Below are 23,072 nucleotides of genomic sequence, written 5' to 3'. Positions count from 1 at the left end.
CAGTACAGGACAGTTATTGAATATCTTGAGGATTAATCTGTGCAGTGAATTCTGGGATCCTTCATGCGGATATTTGTATTCTGTGTCTGAGCTGCAGAATAATGTCGTCAGCGTGACGATCCGAGAGCACAGACGATCCGTCCCACATATAACGTTTTTTTATTTTTCACTTTTGTTTTTCAATGATTTTTCTGGGTAAACAGCCGAGAGCCATAAAGTGGCCACAATGGAGCAGAAGGTGACAACGAAACAAGCGGCTCTCAGAAAACTAAGCCAAAACGGGTAAGGAGGGAGCATCCCGACCCCACCGAATACAGCAAAAACCATTCCACCAATCACTGTCAGCGCGGAGACGGAAATATCGTCAGAGACAACTAAGGATGTCCACGCAATGAACGGAAGAAGCGCGCCCAGCCCGAGGTTCAACGAATCCGGCCGTAATGGACTGTTCTCAGGGACCGAAATACCCCAACGAATTCCACCATAAAACGACAGCAGACAGTTGGCAGCAGCAAGCTGAAGAAACGCCATTTCTGGGTAATAATAACCCCCAAAAGCCATGGTGAGAGGAGCGACCAGCACAGGGAGCAGTCCGGCCAGGCTCAGGTACACGGCCGGCTTTGGCGTCTTTCTCAGCTCTTGGCGGTAACTCTGCAGCATCTGGTTGAACTCGTCGTCTTCGTCGTCTCTTCTTCTCTTCTGGAGCGGGCCGGAGGTGTGTAATCGACTGCTGAGGAGAGAGGCGGAGCGCGGCAGGATCGGGAGGGCTGCAATAGTCGTGACACTTGTCCTATACGACCTCCAGGTTATCGCCGCATCCGACTTTAATCTGCACGCGGGTGCCGCCATCTTGCACAACTAAAAAAAAAACAAGATCACGTCTGGGTCAATTAACACCAGCGCTGCAATGGTGCAAAATTGGGCCTCATTTATCAAAACTATGGAGAAGGTAAACTAGTGCACCAAATACTTCTGTACACATAGTAACAAGCTCATCAGCTCTGAGAGCAGGACCGATCACCCGTGAGGAGTCGCTCTGGGCAACACTGTTTGTTGTAGTGGGTGGACTGTAAGAATAAAGCCATAGAGGACGACCATATCACAGCCGTCATCATTATAAAGAATATTAGTTACTATGGGTACCGCCAACTCCTCCTCCTGTGCTTTATATGTACCCCTCCCCCACACATCTGATTTTTCACCCTCCATCCATTATACCTGCAGGGCCATTGGCCGACACTTTGCACCCAGACGCAACAACATCCTGGAGATCCGGCACCTGACAAAAAAAGAAATCGTATTATAAGATCTAGATTGTAAGCTCCTCCGTGCATACAATTAGTTCTCCTCCTTCTATAATGGATGGGTGGAGCTATGTATATAATATTCTAATCTCCACGTCTGATCACGGGTTGTATAAACTGTAATTTGTTTCATGATCATCTGGCCATTAGATGGCGCTATTGTGTTTAAACAATAATCACATTGAACCTCTACATTTTCTCGCCTTTTCTGTGTTTTAAAGCGGAATTTCCATCATAGACATTTACGGTGCGGATAATCACCAGTCCCCTGACCCGCGTGCAGTATGAATAGTCAGGTGACCATACACACGCGCAGCGCTCGCCATTTATCTCTATGTTCTGGAGTCGACTCGCACCTATCAGATATTTATAGTATATACTGTGGCTACGCTATAAACGTCCATGATGGGAATATCCCTTTAATAGTTCATTAAGGAGGCGGGTGATTTTCTCTGTTTGTGATTTTTTACAAAGGGGAGAGTTAAGTTGCCCCATTTGGCTCACTGATGGGGGTTGGGGGACCCCCTATTTCTGAGCTGAGAACATCCCGCGTGGCTCTGGAATATGCGCACAGGTTCACCAAGCCAGACAACCCCTTGAATTAAGCAGGTCCCTCTGCTGCAGCCCCCACTCCGTATATTACACAGATCTCCCTGAAATCCCAGCGCAGGAGCTGACCCTATCACCCCCCCCCCCCCCCCCCATTTATTGTGGCCCCAGTGAATCATCAGGGACATTGCTGCATGTTCAGTTCTCTCCCTCTGACAATACAGCAGTGCTAATAAACAATGTAGCAGCACCCAATCCTGCTCAGACTCTGATACAATGTATCACTTACCTCCCCTCCTGCTTTACTGAACTGCTGCGAAAGGTCACCAACAGGAAGTCACACACAGCTTTACTTCCTGTGGGCAATGAAGCCAGAACAAGTGTGGGCAGCTGCTACTGAGCATGCTCAAACTGCTGAGTTATGTGTATCACAACTCCCAACATTCAAGTAATGTAAGGAGGGACAACTTCTGCAGAAACCACACCTCTAACCTCGCCAACAGTGCCCCTACACAGTCTAGTGCCCCCACATAGTGCGGATTAGATACAGCGGCTCAGCAGACAGTATCACACATGATAGGATTAGATACAGCGGCTCAGCACAGTATAAGACATGATTGGATTAGATACACAGCTCAGCAGACAGTATCACACATGATAGGATTAGATACACAGCTCAGCAGATAGTATCACACATGATAGGATTAGATACACAGCTCAGCATAGTATCACACATGATAGGATTAGATACACAGCTCAGCATAGTATCACACATGATAGGATTAGATACAGTGGCTCAGCAGACAGTATCACACGATTAGATTAGATACAGTGGCTCAGCAGACAGTATCACACATGATAGGATTAGATACACAGCTCAGCAGACAGTATCACACATGATGGGATTAGATACAGTGGCTCAGCAGACAGTATCACACATGATATGATTAGATACACAGCTCAGCAGACAGTATCACACATGATAGGATTAGATACACAGCTCAGCAGCCAGTATCACACATGATAGGATTAGATACACGGCTCAGCAGACAGTATCACACATGATAGGATTAGATACAGTGGCTCAGCAGACAGTATCACACATGATAGGATTAGATATAGGGCTCAGCAGACAGTATCACACATGATAGGATTAGATACAGTGGCTCAGCAGACAGTATCACACGATTAGATTAGATACAGTGGCTCAGCAGACAGTATCACACATGATAGGATTAGATACACAGCTCAGAAGACAGTATCACACATTATAGGATTAGATACAGTGGCTCAGCAGACAGTATCACACGATTAGATTAGATACAGTGGCTCAGCAGACAGTATCACACATGATGGGATTAGATACAGTGGCTCAGCAGACAGTATCACACATGATAGGATTAGATACACAGCTCCGCAGACAGTATCACACATGATAGGATTAGATACACAGCTCAGCAGCCAGTATCACACATGATAGGATTAGATACACGGCTCAGCAGACAGTATCACGCATGATAGGATTAGATACACAGCTCAGCAGACAGTATCACACATGATAGGATTAGATACACAGCTCAGCAGCCAGTATCACACATGATAGGATTAGATACACGGCTCAGCAGACAGTATCACACATGATAGGATTAGATATAGGGCTCAGCAGAGAGTATCACACATGATAGAATTAGATACAGAAGCTCAGCAGGCAGTATCACACATGATAGGATTAGATACACAGCTCAGCAGACAGTATCATACATGATAGGATTAGATACAGCAGCTTAGCAGACAGTATCACACATGATAGGATTAGATACACAGCTCAGCAGACAGTATCACACATGATAGGATTAGATACACAGCTCAGCAGCCAGTATCACACATGATAGGATTAGATACACGGCTCAGCAGACAGTATCACACATGATAGGATTAGATATAGGGCTCAGCAGACAGTATCACACATGATAGGATTAGATACACAGCTCAGAAGACAGTATCACACATTATAGGATTAGATACACCTCTCAGCAGACAGTATCACACATGATAGGATTAGATACACAGCTCAGCAGACAGTATCACACAGGATAGGATTAGATACAGTGGCTCAGCAGACAGTATCACACATGATAGGATTAGATACACAGCTCAGCAGACAGTATCACACATGATAGGATTAGATACACAGCTCAGCAGACAGTATCACACATGATAGGATTAGATACACGGCTCAGCAGGCAGTATCACACATAATAGGATTAGATACACAGCTCAGCAGCTCAGCAGACAGTATCACACATGATAGGATCAGATACACAGCTCAGCAGACCGTATCACACATGATAGGATTAGATACAGTGGCTCAGCAGACAGTATCACACATGATAGGATTAGATACAGTGGCTCATCAGACAGTATCACACATGATAGGATTAGATACACGGCTCAGCAGACAGGATCACGCATGATAGGATTAGATACACCGCTCAGCAGACAGTATCACACATTATAGGATTAGATACACAGCTCAGCAGACAGTATCACACATGGTAGGATTAGATACAGGGCTCAGCAGACAGTATCACACATGATAGGATTAGATACAGGGCTCAGCAGACAGTATCACACATGATAGGATCAGATACACAGCTCAGCAGACAGTATCACACATTATAGGATTAGATACACAGCTCAGCAGCTCAGCAGACAGTATCACACATGATAGGATCAGATACACAGCTCAGCAGACCGTATCACACATGATAGGATTAGATACAGTGGCTCAGCAGACAGTATCACACATGATAGGATTAGATACAGTGGCTCATCAGACAGTATCACACATGATAGGATTAGATACACGGCTCAGCAGACAGGATCACGCATGATAGGATTAGATACACCGCTCAGCAGACAGTATCACACATTATAGGATTAGATACACAGCTCAGCAGACAGTATCACACATGGTAGGATTAGATACAGGGCTCAGCAGACAGTATCACACATGATAGGATTAGATACAGGGCTCAGCAGACAGTATCACACATGATAGGATCAGATACACAGCTCAGCAGACCGTATCACACATGATAGGATTAGATACAGTGGCTCAGCAGACAGTATCACACATGATAGGATTAGATACAGTGGCTCATCAGACAGTATCACACATGATAGGATTAGATACACGGCTCAGCAGACAGGATCACGCATGATAGGATTAGATACACCGCTCAGCAGACAGTATCACACATTATAGGATTAGATACACAGCTCAGCAGACAGTATCACACATGGTAGGATTAGATACACCGCTCAGCAGACAGTATCACACATTATAGGATTAGATACACAGCTCAGCAGACAGTATCACACATGGTAGGATTAGATATAGGGCTCAACTCGCTGACATTGCGGCTCCAGCGCTTGACCCAGGAAAGGTTAGAATAAGGGCTTAGTCAGAAGAACGTGATATACGTCCGTGCAACGCGTGTGATTTTCACGCGCCTCGCACGGACCTATGCTAGTCTATGGGGCCGTGCAGACTGTCTGTGAGTTTCAGGCAGTGTGTCCGCTGCGTAAAACTCACGACATGTCCGTTATTTGTGCGTTGTTCGCGCATCACGCGCAACAGCTGTTAAAACTATGAATGAAAACAGAAAAGCACCACGTGCTACAAACATACAAACAGTGCCATAATGATGGCGGCTGCGCGAAAATCACACAAACATGCATCATACGCTGCTGACACACGGAGCTGTTAAGTACCATTTGCGCGTGCAAAACGCACACGCTCGTGTAAATACGGCCTAAGAATTGTTTTGCTTTTTCATGTGTTACTAATTATTTTTGTGTGTTTGTGTTTTTTTACAGGTTTGGTCGTTGGACTGCGTTGGATTCGAGGACTTCGATAACGGTGTTTTTTTTATTCTCAATAAAATGGATAATGAGGGTTGTGTGGGGATTTTTATCTCAATCAAATATTTTTTCTAGGTCTTTGTATTTTTCTAAACTTTGTTATCACCACATTAGTAATGGCCGCCGGCTGAGTGACAACCTCCATTACTAAGGTGGGGCTTAATGTTAGACATGAAGAGTCTTAGGCTCTGTTCACACACTGGACTAAAAACGTCTGAAAATACGGAGCTGTTTTCAAGGGAAAACAGCTCCTGATTTTCACACGTTTCTTAAGCCACTCGCGATTTTCGCAGTGTTTTCCGCTGCATTTTTTACGGCCGTTTTTGGAGTTGTTTTCTATAGAGTCTATGAAAAACGGCTCCGAAAACGTCCCAAAAAGTGACCTGCACTTCTTTTTCGCCGATGTTTTTTTTACAGAATGACGTTTTTACGATTGAAATTAATGGGCAGATGTTTGGAGGTGTTCTGCTTCCGTTTTTTTCGGCCATTTATAGCCCGAAAAACGGCGTAAAATTGGCCATGTGAACATACCCTAAGGGTATGTTCACACGGCAGCCTCCGTTACGGCTGAAATTACGGTGCTGTTTTCCCTTGAAAACAGACCCGTAATTTCAGCCGTAATGGCCTGTGCAGGCGTCCATTAAGGACGTAATTGCAGCTGTTTTTCTATGTAGTCCATGGAAAACGGCTCCATTTACGTCTGAAGAAGTGACAGGCACTTCTTTGACGTGGGCGTCTTTTTTACGTGCCACCTTTTGTCAGCGGCGCATAAAAAAAAATGACCGTCGGCACAGAACATCGTAAGACCCATTCAAATGAATGGGCAGATGTTTGCCAACACTTTGGAGCCGCATTTTCGGACGTAATTCGAGGCTAAAATGCCCGAATTACGTCCGTAAATAGGGTGTGTGAACATACCCTAAAACTAACCCCCATTATTACCCCGGTACCCACCACCACCAGGGGTATCGGGAAGAGCCAGGTACGATCTGGCTGGTTATAAAAATAGGGGACCCCACATCATTCTTTCTAATATTTATTTTTTTTCTTCTTAGGGTATGTTCACACGGCGGGGGTCCGTAACGGCTGAAATTACGGGGATGTTTCAGCCTGAAAACATCCCCGTAATTTCAGCCGTACCGGCATGTGCAGGCGCTTGAACGCCGCGTCAATTACGGCCGTAATTAGCGCTGCTGTTCATTGGAGTCAATGAATAGCGGCTCCAATTACGGCCAAAGAAGTGACAGGTCACTTCTTCTACGCGGGCGTCTATTTACGCGCCGTCATTTGACAGCGGCGCGTAAATATACGCCTCGTGTGAACAGACAAACGTCTGCCCATTGCTTTCAATGGGCAGATGTTTGTCAGCGCTATTGAGGCGCTATTTTCAGACGTAATTCGGGGCAAAAACGCCCGATTTACGTCCGTAAATAGGCCGTGTGAACATACCCTTAAAGGGAAGGTGTTGCGAAAAAAATGTTTTTATGTTATTGCTTTTAGTGTGTTATTAAAATACATTTTATTTATTTGTGTTTTTGTGTTGTACTTTTTACTTTTTTCTCACTTTTACTTCCCTATGGGGGCTGCCATTTTTTTTCATCTCTGTATGTGTCGATTAACGACACATACAGAGATGGAATACGGCACATACAACCAGGGCCGCCATCAGGGGGGTATTAGGGGTAGTGGTGTGAGGGGCCCGGCCAAACCTAATTGAAAGGGGGGCCCGGCAACTGCCTCGACATTCTTTTGGTAGGAAAAAACGGGCCCCTGCAATGGGGCCCGTTTTTTTCACCAAAAGAATGTCGTGAGCTGCTGCTGCTGCTGCGGGCCCCCTCCCCTCGTCATGGGGGGCCGTCAAACCGTCCGCCCGCGCACGCGCACCCGATCGCGCGCACAATGAAACTCCCGCGCGTGCGCACTCGCGAGCGCGCATCCACGAACGGCCGCACTGGAGACCGCCCGCGCGCGCACCCGCGATCGGCCGCGCGCGCACCCGCGAACGAAGCGCGCGCACCCGCGACCGGCCGCGCGCGCACCCGCGAACGAAGCGCGCGCAGCCGCGGACACACATGGACAAAACTTACCTGGAGCCTGGCTGGAGGTGAAGGACTGGACGTCTGGACCGAAGACCTCCCCTGGAAGACATCGCCGGAAGAGGACTGGAGTGGGAGCATCTCTTCTGACACAGTGAGTAAATTATCTCAAAGTGTTGTTTATGTATGGCCCTGTTCACACAGTATTTTGCAGGCAAAAAAAAATCTGCCTCAAAATTCCTTAAAGAATTTTGAGGCAGATTTTGACCTGCCCACACTATCTTGCCGCGTTTTTTTGCTGCGTTTTTTGCTTGCGGCGATTGAGGACAGCAGACAAAAAACGCAGCGAAAAATGCATTTTCTGCCTCCCATTGATTTAGATGGGAGGTCAGAGGCGGAACCGCGGCAAGAAAGGACGTGCTGCTTTTTCTTTTTTCCGCGACTGGCTCTCATTGATTTCAGATTAAATCAATGGGAGGCGGTTTTGGAAGTTTTTTGGTGCTGATTCTGACGCAGTGTCCGAGTCAATATCAAGGCCCAAAAACTCTGTGAACTGGGCCTTATTGTTAGGGCTTATTCAGACGAACGTGTAATACATCCGTGCAACGTGTGTGATTTTCACGCGCCTCGCACGGACCTATGTTACTCTATGGGGCCGTGCGGACTGTCAGTGATTTTCACGCAGCGTGTGTCCGTGTGTCCGCTGCGTAAAACTCACGACATGTCCTATATTGGTGCATTGTTCGCGCATCACGCACCCATTGAAGTCAATGGGTGCGTGAAAATCACGCCCAGCACTTCCGCAGCCGTATAAACTATGAATGAAATTAGAAAAGCACCGCGTGCTACAAACATACAAACAGAGTGTCATAATGATGGCGGCTGCGCGAAAATCACGCAGCCGCGCATCATACGCTGCTGCCACACGGAGCTGTTATGGACCTTTTGCAAGCGCAAAACGCCACGTTTTTGCGCGCGCAAAAAGCACACGCTTGTGTAAATCCGGCCTTAGGGTAGGAACACACTAGGCATGAACACTGCGGATTTTATGCAACACATTTTATTGTGGATAATCCGCAGCGTATCACAGTCGCAGCAGAGTGGGTGAGATATGAATAAATCTCATCCACACGCTGCAAAAATAATGGACCTGCCGTGTGACTTTTTGGCTTTTTAAGTCGCATGTCAATGTATTCTGTGGAATCGCCGCTCCTCTGTTGCGGAAATGCTGCGGTTCTGCCGCAAAAATCACACAAGAGAAGAAAAAAAAGGTACTTTTTTAAATTGATAAAGTTTAGACTTGCCCCGGCCGTAGTCCTGGTGACGCGATCCTCTATTCTTAGCGCAGCCCGGCCTCCTGTCATGACGTTTCATCCCATGTGACTGATGCAGCGGTCACATGGTCTACAGCGTCATCCCAGGAGGCGGGGCTACGTTCAGAAGAGAGAGATGCGTCACCAGGACTACGGCCCTGGCAAGTCTAAACTTTTTTTCCCTGCAGGATTCCCGCAGCGGACACGCCTCACGAAACCTGCGCCGCTATTTGGTGCGGTTTTGCTGGCAGAATTCCCTGCGGCTCCCGGGATAAGCTGTGGAGTTTTACTCAGCATATCCGCCTAGTGTGTCCCTTATGATGTCGCTCCTGGAGCTGCTGCCGCTCTCTAAATAGGCAGTTGGTCCAGTAGAATTTGGAATTATTTTTTTTTTGTGAACCAGCTTAAAAAAATACAAAACTTTTGTGTTAGGGCCTGTTCACATCACTGTTCGCTTCCGCTCCGGGGTTCCGTCTGAGGTTTCTGTCGGGTGAACCCCGCAACGGAAAGTGAAAGTGATAGCATGATAGCACAGCTTCCGTTTCCATCACCATTAGCGCAGTCGACTGCGCTATTAATTCCGTCCGAAAACCAGCCGGAATGGTGACGAACCACCGCTCCGGGGTTCCGTCTGAGGTTTCTGTCGGGTGAACCCCGCAACGGAAAGTGAAAGTGACAGCACAGCTTCCGTTTCAGTCACCATTGATCTCAATGGTGACGGAAACATCGCTAATGGTTTCCGTTCGTCACCATTCCGGCTGGTTTTCGGACGGAATTAATAGCGCAGTCGACTGCGCTAATGGTGATGGAAACGGAAGCTGTGCTATCACTTTCCGTTGCGGGGTTCACCCGACAGAAACCTCAAAAGGAACCCCGGAGCGGAAGCGAACAGTGATGTGAACAGGCCCTAACACAAAAGTTTTGTATTTTTTTAAGCTGGTTCACAAAAAAAAATAATTCCAAATTCTACTGGACCAACTGCCTATTTAGAGAGCGGCAGCAGCTCCGGGAGCGACATCATAAGGGACACACTAGGCGGATATGCTGAGTAAAACGACACAGCTTATCCCGGGAGCCGCAGGGAATTCCGCCAGCAAAACCGCACCAAATAGTGGCGCAGGTTTCGTGAGGCGTGTCCGCTGCGGGAATCCTGCAGGGAAAAAAAAGTTTAGACTTACCCCGGCCGTAGTTTAAGTGACGCATCTCTCTCTTCTGAACGTAGCCCCGCCTCCTGGGATGACGCTGTAGACCATGTGACCGCTGCAGCAGTCACATGGGATGAAACGTCATGACAGGAGGCGGGGCTGCGCTAAGAATAGAGGATCGCGTCACCATGACTACGGCCGGGGCAAGTCTAAACTTTTTTATAAATTTAAAAAAGTGCCTTTTTTTTTTTTTCTCATTTGTGATTTTTGCGGCAGAACCGCAGCATTTCTGCAACAGAGGAGCAGCGATCCCACAGAATACATTGACACGCTGCGGCTTAAAAAGCCAAAAAGTCACACTGCAGGTCCATTATTTTTGCAGCGTGTGGATGAGATTTGTTCATATCTCATCCACTCTGCTGCGACTGTGATACGCTGCGGATTATCCACAATAAAATGTGTTGCATAAAATCCGCAGCGTTCATGCCTAGTGTGTTCCTACCCTAAGGCCGGATTTACACAAGCGTGTGCTTTTTGCGCGCGCAAAAACGTGGCGTTTTGCGCTTGCAAAAGGTCCATAACACCTCCGTGTGTCAGCAGCGTATGATGCGCGGCTGTGTGATTTTCGCGCAGCCGCCATCATTATGACACTGTTTGTATGTTTGTAGCAAGTGGTGCTTTTCTGTTTTCATTCATAGTTTATACGGCTGCGGAAGTGCTGGCCGTGATTTTCACGCACCCATTGACTTCAATGGGTGCGTGATGCGCGAACAATGCACAAATATCGGACATGTCGTGAGTTTTACGCAGCGGACTCGCGCTGCGTGAAAATCACTGACAGTCTGCACGGCACCATAGAGTAACATAGGTCTGTGCAAGGCGCGTGAAAATCACACACGTTTCACGGACGTATTACACGTTCGTCTGAATAAGCCCTAACAATAAGGCCCAGTTCAGAGTTTTTGGGCCTTGATATTGACTCGGACACTGCGTCAGAATCAGCACCAAAAAATTTCCAAAACCGCCTCCCATTGATTTAATCTGAAATCAATGGGAGCCAGTCGCGGAAAAAAGAAAAAGCAGCACGTCCTTTCTTGCCGCGGTTCTGCCTCTGACCTCCCATCTAAATCAATGGGAGGCAGAAAATGCATTTTTCGCTGCGTTTTCTGTCTGCTGTCCTCAATCGCCGCAGGCAAAAAAAGCGGCAAGATGGTGTGGGCAGGTCAAAATCTGCCTCAAAATTCGGTGCGCGGTTCCAGGCGGTCGCCGGTGCGCATGCGCGAGAGTTTGCGGGTGCGCGTGATCGGTCGCACGGGCGGCGGTGTTTGACGGCCCCCATGCTACCCAGGGCCGCCATCAGGGGGGGTATTAGGGGTACTGATGTGAGAGGCCCGGCCAAACCTAATTGAAAGGGGGGCCCGCAGCTCATGACATTCTTTTGGTGAAAAAAACGGGCCCCATTGCAGGGGCCTGGTTTTTTTCTACCAAAGGCAAGTCGCGGCAGTTTGCCGGGCCCCCCTTTCAATTAGGTTTGGCCGGGCCTCTCACATCAGTACCCATAATACCCCCCCTGATGGCGGCCCTGGGTACCATGATATAGTACTGGACGGAGTACCGTTAACAGGCGGTGCCACGGTAGGGGGCCCTGAAATTCCTGATGGCGGCCCTGCATACAACCCCATAGAGAATGCGAACGGGAGCCGTTCCATCCACTATAGCGTACGCCGTCTGTGAAGGAACCGCGCATGCGCCGCTCCCACACAGTCCAAAAGGAAGGTTTTGGGCCGAGCGACATCCAGCGCCATTTTCATGTGGACCGGAAGCCGCGGCCGGGCAGTAAGATGACTCCTTCCAGTCGCGGCTTCCGTCCATATGTTCAGAAGCAAGGACTAGGAGCGGATGGAGCGGCGGCAGCGGCAGGAGCAGGTAAGTTATGTTTGTGTATGTTTGTGTATGTTTGTGTATGTTCGTGTATGTTCGTGTATGTTCGTGTATGTTCGTGTTATACTGTCTGCTGAGCCCTGTATCTAATCCTCCTACACTGTGCATTCGCTCAAAAAATGGCAGCACACAGTGTAGGAGGTTTGAACATTTAACCCCCTCCTTTCTCCTGGCACTAGCCAGGATAAAGGAGGGGGGATTGTGTGAGGACACTAGAGCGAGTGTGTCTTCTCCAAATTTGCAGCATAAAGCAATGAGGTTGCTTTACAACATGCCAATGCTGCAATTTTGGGAAAAGCTCCCTCTAGTGGCCAGCACATGGAAATGTTATAAATTACAATCTAATTTATAATATTTCCTGACTTGTGAAAAAATTAAAAAAATTAGAACAATGTGTAATCATGTATTTACTAACAGTTTAACTAAAAAAAATAAAAATATTTTTCTAGCGACACATTCCCTTTAAATGATGTGGGTTTCCCCCATTTTTATAACCAGCCAGATACAACGCAGCCGCCTAGTATTACCAGGGTGGGAGGTCATTGTTTTTGGCCTTTCCCAGCCTATTAATACCAGCCTGCGGCCGCCCCAGTGCCCGGCCATCACTACAGATAATTATGGACAGTATTTACTGATAGATGAAAGTACGGTCGTGTGAATGGAGCCGGAGGCTGCACATGATGTCACTTAGGCCTCATGCACACGGCCGCAGGCTGCATTTTTTACCCGTTCTTCCATACAAAGTATGGGAGCACGGCCCGTAAAACGCAAAAGATAGAACATGTTCTACTGCACGGACACCTATCCGAAGCGATAGGGAAAGGTGTCCGCGGCCAATAGAACTGAATGGGTCCGTAATTGCAGACCGTATTACGGAGGTTTTTCACGGTCGTGTGCATGGGGCCTAACTTGTTGCATAGCAACGCTTCCGTAAATATGGACGTGGAACGGATGCACATCCGTAGCCGTCTATGGGAGCGTCCGTACCAAAATTACGGAGAATAGGACATGTTTTATATTTTTCAACGGCACGGGCACCATCCCGTAAGAAACGGGAAGGTACCCGTGGCCAATAGAAGTCTATGGGCCCGTAATTACGGACGTTTTTACGTTCGTGTGCATGGGGCCTAAATACTGTCACTATCGCCGTGTGATCGTTTTGATATATAGGGCGCGGTCACGTGACAACACAGGTGACTCCTGACGTTTTGGCGCCACACACCAAAGTTAGTGACCAACCACAAGATGGAGCTCCGGCTGCCGCATCGTCCAATGTTTAGTTATCCAGCTGCCAGTCGTAATATGGGAATCAGGTGACGTCAATGAACCGCCACACCTGCAATATCTTTCTATTTCCGGCAGGTGGCGCTGTGAGCGCAGACAGTAAGAGAGAGGCGTGTCCCCGTCAGTCTAGACTTGGTGGTCGTCTCTATGGTCAGGTTCCAGGGGACGCCATTTTGGTGCGCGCTTTGTTATGGTTTGTGAGGAGCAGGAAGCGGCCAGCGGCTGTTAGAGGGAGAGCGGTGATCCCCGGTGTGACAGAAGCCCCGAGTGTGAACGTTGGAGCGGGTGAGTGTGGAGGGGGATGGACGCCGCCATGGCTTGTGTCTGCGGGCGCTTGTTGTGGGGCGGTCACATGGTACAAGTTGTTGTAGTGCTGCGTGGAGGGGGCCCCTGGACTGTGGCCCTGTGCTCAGCGTCCTGTTGTATGCTGATGAGGCCTGGTCTGTTCATACCTGTATCTTAGCAGCTCTGTATACCCCGTGCTGTGACGTCATTCAGGAGCCATGTATACCCCCTGGTATATAGAATGGGCGATCAGTCAGGTGTCCCCCAGATCTTGCAATAAGTTGCCCCCCACCATTAGTCAAGGGGTGTTACTGAAATAAAGTTTAACCTTTTTGGATGGTGAAAAGTTCTGTCAGTGAATGGAAATTTTGTTTACTTCCAGATGCTGAAAACTTGTCCTGCCCGCTCAGCTGCAGGGCTTGTTACAATCTATGCACAGGGGAGAGGTTTGTTGTGTTTAGCTCACAGGATTGTCTGCAATGATACATTGTAACAAACATATCGTGTCTAGGTTCAGTCTGAGTGTATTCAAGTCACTGACAGCAAGAAGGGTTGTTGAGGAGTTGGAATGTAAAGTGCATTAGAAAGCGGCAGAACTTTTCATTACTTACATAGGACTATCACAGCTGTGGGTTTGTTACAATTGTATCCAGTTTGGACAATTTTCTGAACACCTCAGCGGTTTCCTGTTTTGGTTCCAGGTTGTTACAATGTATCAGTGCAGGAAGGTTTTATTATTAACTGGATTTTCCCTAAAAAAAATTACCCGTTCACTGATGCAAGGACAATCCTATATTCATGTCTTAAAAAAATGTCCCGCTGCCGGTAAAACCCGCCGCTGACGTCACGTATTCCTGGTAAACCCTTTTAAATAGCGAATAAGAAGTTATATTAAGCGACCCGATGCGGCCGGACGCCCGTTAATGTTTCCCCCACGGCGCCGGGCGCAGAATAATACGAGCAGCGGAGAATTCACTGTAACCGCGCAATTCATACGGTTTTATTATCTTTATAAAGAGTAATTATGTAAAAGCGCCAGCCCCTCGTGGCGTCACCCGCTTGTATGTAAATATCGCTTCATCATGGCAAGTCCTACAACTATGACTCAATTCCTCACTGTCCATGCTTGTTGTCAGTGAACAGAAACCTTTATTGTTTACATACAGAAAACTTGCCCTGATGTTAACCCTTCACACACACAGCTGAGGGTTTGTTATAATGTATCCATGTAGACCATCTCCTCTGAGATACACGGCAGCAATGCACTGATACATAGTAACGAGCTCATCAGCTGTGACGTGTTGGGTCTTAAAGGGGTTTTCTAGTTTAGAAAAAATGTAACTACCCTATTAGGATGACGTGGAGTTAATAGAGGGGGGGGGGGTCCCCTCATTGGTGACATCTATCATTTCATTCGGTTGGACAATGTATAGTGGAGCGTGTCTCTCTCTCTCTCTCTCTCTCTCTCTCTCTCTGGAGGACTTGGTGTGGACGTGCTTTACACAGACAACCTTTCATTTTAGTGGACAACAAGCAGAGATCTTGATAATAGTGAAGAAATGAAACAAAGTATTTTAGAAAGTTGCAGAACTTTTTACGCTACGATAATTGTCTTTATTGACCCAAGACCGGACCGGCCCGCCATCGTCCCCTGGACGCCCGCTGTGTCATTACCTACAACGCTTTATGGCTGAGCCCGCAGAGCTGACTATCCGATCCCTGGGTCTTATGTCAGTCCTGTGCGCTCCGCTCCGTCCTCGTCTCTATTGTTGGGCAGGTTTCGTTCACTTCCTATTCTCTACACCTGCTGTCTGCGGCTCGCCTGGTGTGTGATACCCTGTTATCTGCTGTGTGCAGCCGCTCCCCCGCCAGCATGACGCTCCGTGTAGGGGGGGGGGGGGTGTTTCCAGGATTTTCTCTTCTTGGGCATTCATTGCTAAAATCTACAACAAATGCCAAGCTTCGTTTTTGCAGAACCTTCAGGTCCCTCGATCAGTGGAACCACAAGCTGCTGTTTATGGCAGTCTGGAGTCTGTCAATGGTCCACAGACTGTTATAAAATACTGTGGACTCCGGGAGCTTTTTTGTGGTCGGCACGAAGAACATTTTACATTTTTCAAAGGCCTTTCGGAAAATGAAAGCAGTGACCTGATTGGCTGTCGTGGCCAACTACTCCACTTGTCCATATTTTAATGGCCGCTTCCTCCACTTGGGTCTGGGCCGTATACTGCTCTATATTACTCTTATCAAGTTCAGTACAGATGGGACCACCTAGTGGAGGAAGGGTCTGCTGAGAGTGACAAGTAGATGTGTGGAGGGATTAAGGGTTTAGAGGCTACGTACACCCCTGGAGCGTGCGTGCGTGCGTGCGATCTCTATCTCCGTGTGATTGGTGCAACTTTCGAAATACGTTTTATTCAAAATAATTTTAACTTTTTGAGATACAGCTGCTTTGTATCCTGCATATAGAGCAGCTGTATATAGCGCTGAGACCTGAATCCGTCCGATCAGCGTCAGCGGATCATGCGTGTTATGAACTTAAATGTGATCGGTAAGAGCTTGATCCTGCGTGTCTGAACCAGTCATTACCGCTGATCTGACGGACTCGGGTCTCAGCACTAGATATACAGGATACAAAGCAGCTGTATCTCAAAGTAAAAAGAATTTTTAATAAACCACTAGAAAGTTGCACCAAACTGATACGGTTTTATTTAAAAAAAAAAACGTTTTCAAAGTTGTACATAGTCTTTAAGACTTCTCACAGCTGAGGGTTTGCTTCTATTGCATCTATTCAACACTATCCTGTGTGGGCTGAATAGCCTTGACTCCTGACTGATACATTTTACATGCACAGATATATTGTAGCAAACTATCAGGAGAGCGGTTTGTGCTGCTGATGTGTCTACCTCTGAGAGTTGCTTAGACTGTTACACTGTAGCAAACATTCAGCTGTGGGAAGTACTTGTCCTCTGCCTCAAAAATAGTTTCATTCGTTGACAGCAAGCAGAGGTCTTGAAAGTGGTGATCCAGTAAAACATTTAATATGTTAGAGTAGCAGAACTTTTCACTGCACAATGATGACGCTTTATTTGCAGTAGACTGGACTGGCCCTTTAAGCTTCGTCGAGGTGCCCCCCCCCCCTCCCCCAGTAATGTCAGGTCTGCTCCTGTTTATAGAACTGCCTCATGAACTAGTTGGTTACTGTGATACGATGTGGCTTTACAGCAGCCGCTTGGTACATTGTACATCTGTGGATAATCACCTATAACTGCAGCGGCCTCTGTGCAGGGCACTCGTGTTCCGTGTCACCGCTGCACCAGGCACTCCCATGCTATTTAAAGGCGCAGTCCTCGTCAATATTTCCTGCTCCCGCGTGGCAGAGACTGATCGCTCCTTATCTAGAGCCATGTTCACATTGAGTAACGTTCACTCATGAGTTCTGACTGGGTAAACGTAGATGTCCGCTCTGAATGATGGCGGCTGCCTCACCCCGCGGTCTAAACATCGGCTCCCTGCCGCTGATCTGCCTTTATATTGTATATTATATACCTGTTGTGCGCAGCGCCCTGGCGTCTGTATGCTGCGGTATGTACCGTCAATCTGAAGGGGACTGTTGGACTAAAGTAGTGACTGGCAACCAGCGGCTCTCCAGCTGTTGTGACACTACAACTCCCAGCATGCCCTGACACCCCCAGGTGGTGTTTTCAGTACAGCTGCGGAGCCACAGGTAGCAGATCTCTGCTGTAAGGGTATGTGCACACACACTAATTACGTCCGTAAAGGACGGATGTATTTCGGCCGGAAGACCCGGACCGAACACAGTGCAGGGAGCCGGGCTCCTAGCATCATACTTATGTACGACGCTAGGAGTCCCTGCTACTCTGTGGAACTACTGTCCTGTACTGAAAACATGATTACAGTACGGGACAGTTGTCCCGCAGCGAGGCAGGGGCTCCTAGCGTCGTACATAAGTATGATGCTAGGAGCCCGGCTCCCTGCACTGTGTTCAGTCCGGTACTTGCGGCCGAAATACGTTCCGTCAATTACGGACGTAATTAGTGTGTGTGCACATACCCTAAATGTTCTCCTGATGTTGGAAGGAGCACGGACAACCCTTTAATCTCCCCCTGGAGCGTTCTATGTTATAATAATTTATTGTCCAGATAGAGTAGGGGGTTGTATGAGGCCCGCGGCCACTTCTGTGTTCAGTCACAATATTGTTGTTGATCCATATAGTAGATGAGATATTTTGGCCGTGGTCTGCAGCAGATCGCACCTCCCCCGGGTGTGGAGCCCCTTTAAATGTAATGGATTTTAATGTAAGCAATTCCCTACACGATTGTGACCGGTTCCGCTGTCCGCGCTGTATTCTGAATATGCGGAGGATGCTGCCGGTCCGTCTGCGGAATACAGGCGGCTCCAGACGGCGCTCGTCTTCTGCTATTTATAGTGAAGCTGCAGATTTCTTATTGGATTACCCCTGATTGTCAGGATCTCACAGCCCCGGCTCAGAACTATAAAATTACCCTCAAGAATGGACCTGGAGAGATAAATTTTTAAAGGGCTATTCCCATCTTTGAATGCTAGGCCATAACATTAGAGGGGGGTCCGATCTCTGGGCCCCCGCCGATCCTAAGAATGAAGAGACTGAGGTCGTCACTGCTTTTTCTGTGTTGCAGTTCTCTACACAGCAGGTGGAGGCGCCGCGGCACTTTAAGGGGCATTTCCTTCTCACATTTATGGCATATACTCAGGATGTACTATAAATGTCTGATAGATGTGGGAAACGGGGGGAGGGGGTCTCTGGTGAGGTGGCCGCCGCAGCAGCCGGGTGGAATCTCAGTGGATGGGTGGCCAGGGTCACGTACAGAGGCGTTCCTGCTGCCCCACGCTGTTTCCGTAACTCCCATAGAAGTAAATGGGAGTTACGGAAATGGAGGGGCATAGCGAGCTCGACTGTTTGCGGAAACCTTTCCTCTGCACTGATGATCCGCCTGGATGCTGCACCCTCGTGCGAGGTGGCGGGACCCCCGTTCAGGACACGGTGCAGGTCTCCGAGCTGGGACCCTCATGTATCAGACATTTATGGTATATACTGCGGATATGTCCTGAACGTTTGTCATGATACGACCCCTATAAAGAGACGTGCGCCACCGATTTATCTTCCGCAGGGTGAATTCAGCTACCAGCGTTCTATTAAGCGACCAAACTACGAACATAGAACAATTATTTAGCAGATAACGTTTAGTGGAAAAGCGCGTCTGTAAGGCCCCATGCACACGACCGTGCCCACAATCACGGCCGCTGACTGACAGCCGCATTTTCGGGCCGTGCTCCCATACAAAGTATGGGAGCACGGCCCGCAAAATGCGAAAGAACGGACATGTTCCATAATTCCCGGAACATTTCCACGGCACTGACACCCTTCCGTAGTGCTACGGAAAGGTGTCAGTGTTCAATGAAAGTGAATTGCTCCGTTTTTGCGGACCGCAATTGAGGTCCGCAAAAACGGAGGTTTTTTGCTGTCGTGTGTATGGGGCCTAATAGCGGAGAGGCCGGGCGATTATCACCTAAATCAAAATCACGGTACTCTGAGCATGTAACCGAGATTACGATTATTTAGGCCACACCCCTAGTTGCTTACCACGCCATTGAATTTATATTTATCCCCTGAGCCTGCTGTATACTACTGTATATGATATACCCCCTGACACTGCCCCTTCACCGTATAATATGCCCCTCCTATACCTGCCCTCCCCACAGTATAATGCCCCTATAACTACCCTCATAGCTGCCCCCTCACAATATAATGTCCCCCATATTGCCCCAATATGTACATACCCGCCTAACCCCGCCATACCCGCCTAACCCCGTTCCAACGCTGAGTGGAGGAGATCCCTCTGATCGGCGTGGCTCGGCACAGACCGGCGCGATGATGTCACTGCCTCGTGCCTATACGCACCGCCTGTGAGCTTCCGGTGATACATAGTGAATGGTGGAGCAGGGACCTTACGGCTCCCTGCTCTACCATTGGATTCTACTGTATTTGCGTCCTGGGGACACGGATAAAGTTGAAACCGGGGAAAGAAAAACGTAAAAAAATTCTAATGCCCAAGATGACAGTTAATTGCGCTGAATATATATATTTTTTTCTAAGATGAATTGCCCAGCCCTAACGTGAGGTCACTTATACCATATCTGCTCATGTAAATGGGTCTCAAGCACTGCAGCCCCTTCATTCTGAGGATTGGGGGGTCTAGTAAGTCTGAGCTCTGCCGGTCACGAAGCGATGGCACGTTCTAGTGATGCGTGATCGCACCGCTATCCCCTCCGCTCTGAGCCCGGCCTTTAGTGAACTGCCGGAGAGACGTTTTTAGTCGTTTTACGCATGGAGGACGGTTCAGGGGAAACTTTCCTGGAATAACGATCCCGCTTCATCCCGGATTCCGTAGCCTCGTTACTGTAATAAGCCACTAAGGAAAACTTCTTGTGCACTGAAATGTGGACAGTCGGTATGTTCACACGGCGTAAACGGCTGAAAAATCGGAAGCAGAATGCCTCCGAGCATCTGCCATTTGATTTTAATGGGAAATCTGTTCCGATGGGCTGTTTTTTTACGCGGCCGTTTTGTAAAACCGCGTAAAAGAACGGCCGCAAAAAAGTGCAGGTCACTTCTTGGGACATTTTTGGAGCCGTTTTGCATTGACTCTATGGAAAACAGCCGTTAAAAACGCAGCGAATATCGCGAGTGGCTTAAGAAACGTCTGAAAATCAGGAGCGGTTTTCGCTTGAACCAGCTCTGTATTTTTGCGTTTGTGTGAACAGAGCCTTACGTGGATGGAACAGGTGGCATGGGTTGATGTATTCTGCTTCCTCTTGATCTGAGATACTTTAACCTTGTTTTACATCCAGTTGTGTAGTAAATTCTCTAGATATCACCTCTGGCTGCTCTTACCTGCTGTTTACTGGTTGGAAATCCATCATGGTCTTAGACTGCCACCTCCATACTTTACACTGCAGCCCTGCCGTGTATATAGACCAGCTCAGCATGAAGTCAGTACATAGAGAGACGATTTCCAGAATGATTATAAACTACTAGTAACTGAACCCCTAGCGAGAAGAACATTTCCTATAGACTGAGGGCGACCTGGAGACTTACTTTAAAGGGGGTGATTCTAATGGGACCGCACTGCAAGCTGCCCCGTCAATCAGCAGGTCACCGGGGGAAGTTGTGTGCAGCTGCTGCAGGAGATGTATAGTATTACATGGTGTCCGCTCAGATGTAGTGCAAGGATGTGCGGGGGTCTGTGCACGAGCTGGGAACCCAATTGTGGCCTCCATACGCCCTAAAATAATAAGTGAGCCTGATGCTGAATGTAGAGCCGCTCGCTCGCCCCTGTTTTTCGCTCCTTGCTCTCTATTCGTTGTATGAGATCTAACACATTGTCATCGTGCAAAGGTTTTGATGTTTGTCTGAGCAAAGCTCCGTCACAATGTATCAGATCTCGCGCCACAAGCCTGCGCCAATGGGGCGTGATCAGGGCAGCGTTTCAGCCTCTTGGTGTAAACCTTTCATGTGTCCATTCACTGACTGCAAGCAGAAATTTTGAAAATGGATTGAAACACTTTATTAGAAAGTTGTAGAACTTTTCGTGATTTTTAAATTTCAGAAACAAATAATTAAGCTTAATTGACATAAACTGTGGGTGGTGTGACGTATAACTATGTCCCCCCTCGATCTGCTGCGTGGAGTGTCGCTCTTCTCTTACGGATCGACTTGTTTATCAGTCGTGATGGGGATTTTGTGCCCTCGGGGTGTTCTCGTGGTTATTCCAGCACACAGGCAGGTCCTCCTGCTGCTCCCCTAATCCATATGACATATTAGCCTCGTATGGGACATTGTGGAGTTCTGCAAATGTGACGAGGTTCATGCAAAACAGCAGCTAATGTGTCTGAATATTGAGACTATAAGGAAGATGATGACTACTCCAGGCGTCTGTAACTGAACTGGAATTATTGCATAACGAAAAGTTCTGCCACTTCCTGATACACAGAAGTCCCCGCAGTTTCCAGATTTCTGCTTGCTGTCATTGACAGAAAATTAATTATTTTTCTCAAGGACTGAAAACCCGTTCACAGACAATCCTCTGACTGCCACAGCACAAATCTCTACCCGGTCTTGATTCCTGGCCAATAGCTCTTACCTACACTGTAACAAACCCTCAGCTGTGTGAGCAGGACATGTAATAATCTGGTTGCCATGCAGTAGCTGGGTTTTCAGCTGTGGAATTAATAAATCTCGGATCAGCGGGGCCCGGGCAGCGCCCGGTGGAGATTGGCAGGAACAGAATCCTCCTTCTTGCCTGGATTTCTCGTACCTCTAATACCTGCCGGGTGGAATTTCCCTAGAAGAAGGCGGCAGCGACGCTTGGGGTCAAATCATCTGTCTCCTACATGTTAAAGGGATTGTCTAGTATAGAGACCCATTTCCATACCCCATATTAGTGAATCCTGAGATATCGGGGGTCCTCTGTTCAGGGTCCTCATCTCTTGATCAGAATGGAGAGCAGTTACATAGAGCGTCTCTCTCTCTCTGGAGGACCCGTCCTGTCCTGTATTACACAGATAACACATTGATATGAATAGACACTGTGTAATACTTCATTTCTCCTGTGGTGGCGCTGCAGGGAAGCTGAACACTTACTGCCAGGTTTACCCACAGATTACAGCTGATCGCCGGGGGGCAGTGTGATCAGTTTATTGGCAAGGAACCTTCTAGGGATTGTTCAAAACGGAGAACCCTTTTAAGACAGAATTTCATACATTGAAAGACTATGCTTTAGGACCTATTCACATCAGTGTTCGCTTTCCGTTCCGGGGTTCCGTCTGAGGTTTCCGTCGGGTGAACCCCGCAACGGAAAGTCAAACTGAAACCACAGCTTCCGTTTCCGTCACCATTGATATCAATGGTGACGGAAATATTGCTAATGGTTTCCGTTAGTCACCATTCCGGCAAGTTTCCGTTTTAACGACTGAATCAATAGCGCAGTCGCCTCCGCTATTGATTCAGTCGGAAAAATGGAAACCTGAACAGAAAGCCAGCGCTGATGTGAACAGGCCCTTACCTGTAGAAGTTTCTCGAGCAAAAACTGTAATACTGCTCGGTTCCTGGCCACGGGGCACTCGACTGCCACACGGCCACTATGTATATGGGCACCCGAACGAGCCGTGCACCTGTGTCCATCACATGACCAGAACAGTTTTATGTTCTCTGGACGTGAACAATGA

The 23,072-nt window shown here is 48.0% G+C and overlaps 1 protein-coding gene across 4 annotated transcripts; it reads right to left on the bottom strand.

Moving 5' to 3' along the window:
• Nucleotides 1-142: 142 nt before the first annotated feature.
• On the bottom strand, nucleotides 143-13,870 carry TMEM69 (transmembrane protein 69). 4 transcript variants are annotated; one of them, XM_075832622.1, is made up of 3 exons: nucleotides 13,455-13,870; nucleotides 1,219-1,279; nucleotides 143-858 (listed from the first exon to the last, which is right to left on the bottom strand). In XM_075832622.1, exons 2-3 carry the CDS (start codon nucleotides 1,261-1,263, stop codon nucleotides 160-162), a joined length of 744 nt encoding a protein of 247 aa, XP_075688737.1. In that variant the 5' UTR covers nucleotides 1,264-1,279; nucleotides 13,455-13,870; the 3' UTR covers nucleotides 143-159. The 4 variants fall into 4 exon arrangements, with proteins under 4 accessions (XP_075688737.1, XP_075688735.1, XP_075688736.1 ...); XM_075832620.1 differs by having other exon boundaries at nucleotides 13,438-13,869; XM_075832621.1 differs by having other exon boundaries at nucleotides 13,552-13,869.
• Nucleotides 13,871-23,072: the final 9,202 nt, after the last annotated feature.

Source organism: Rhinoderma darwinii, chromosome 7, assembly GCF_050947455.1.
Source record: "Rhinoderma darwinii isolate aRhiDar2 chromosome 7, aRhiDar2.hap1, whole genome shotgun sequence".
In the NCBI taxonomy this organism is placed as follows: domain Eukaryota; kingdom Metazoa; phylum Chordata; class Amphibia; order Anura; family Rhinodermatidae; genus Rhinoderma; species Rhinoderma darwinii.
This window is presented reverse-complemented; position numbering and strand designations above follow the sequence as displayed.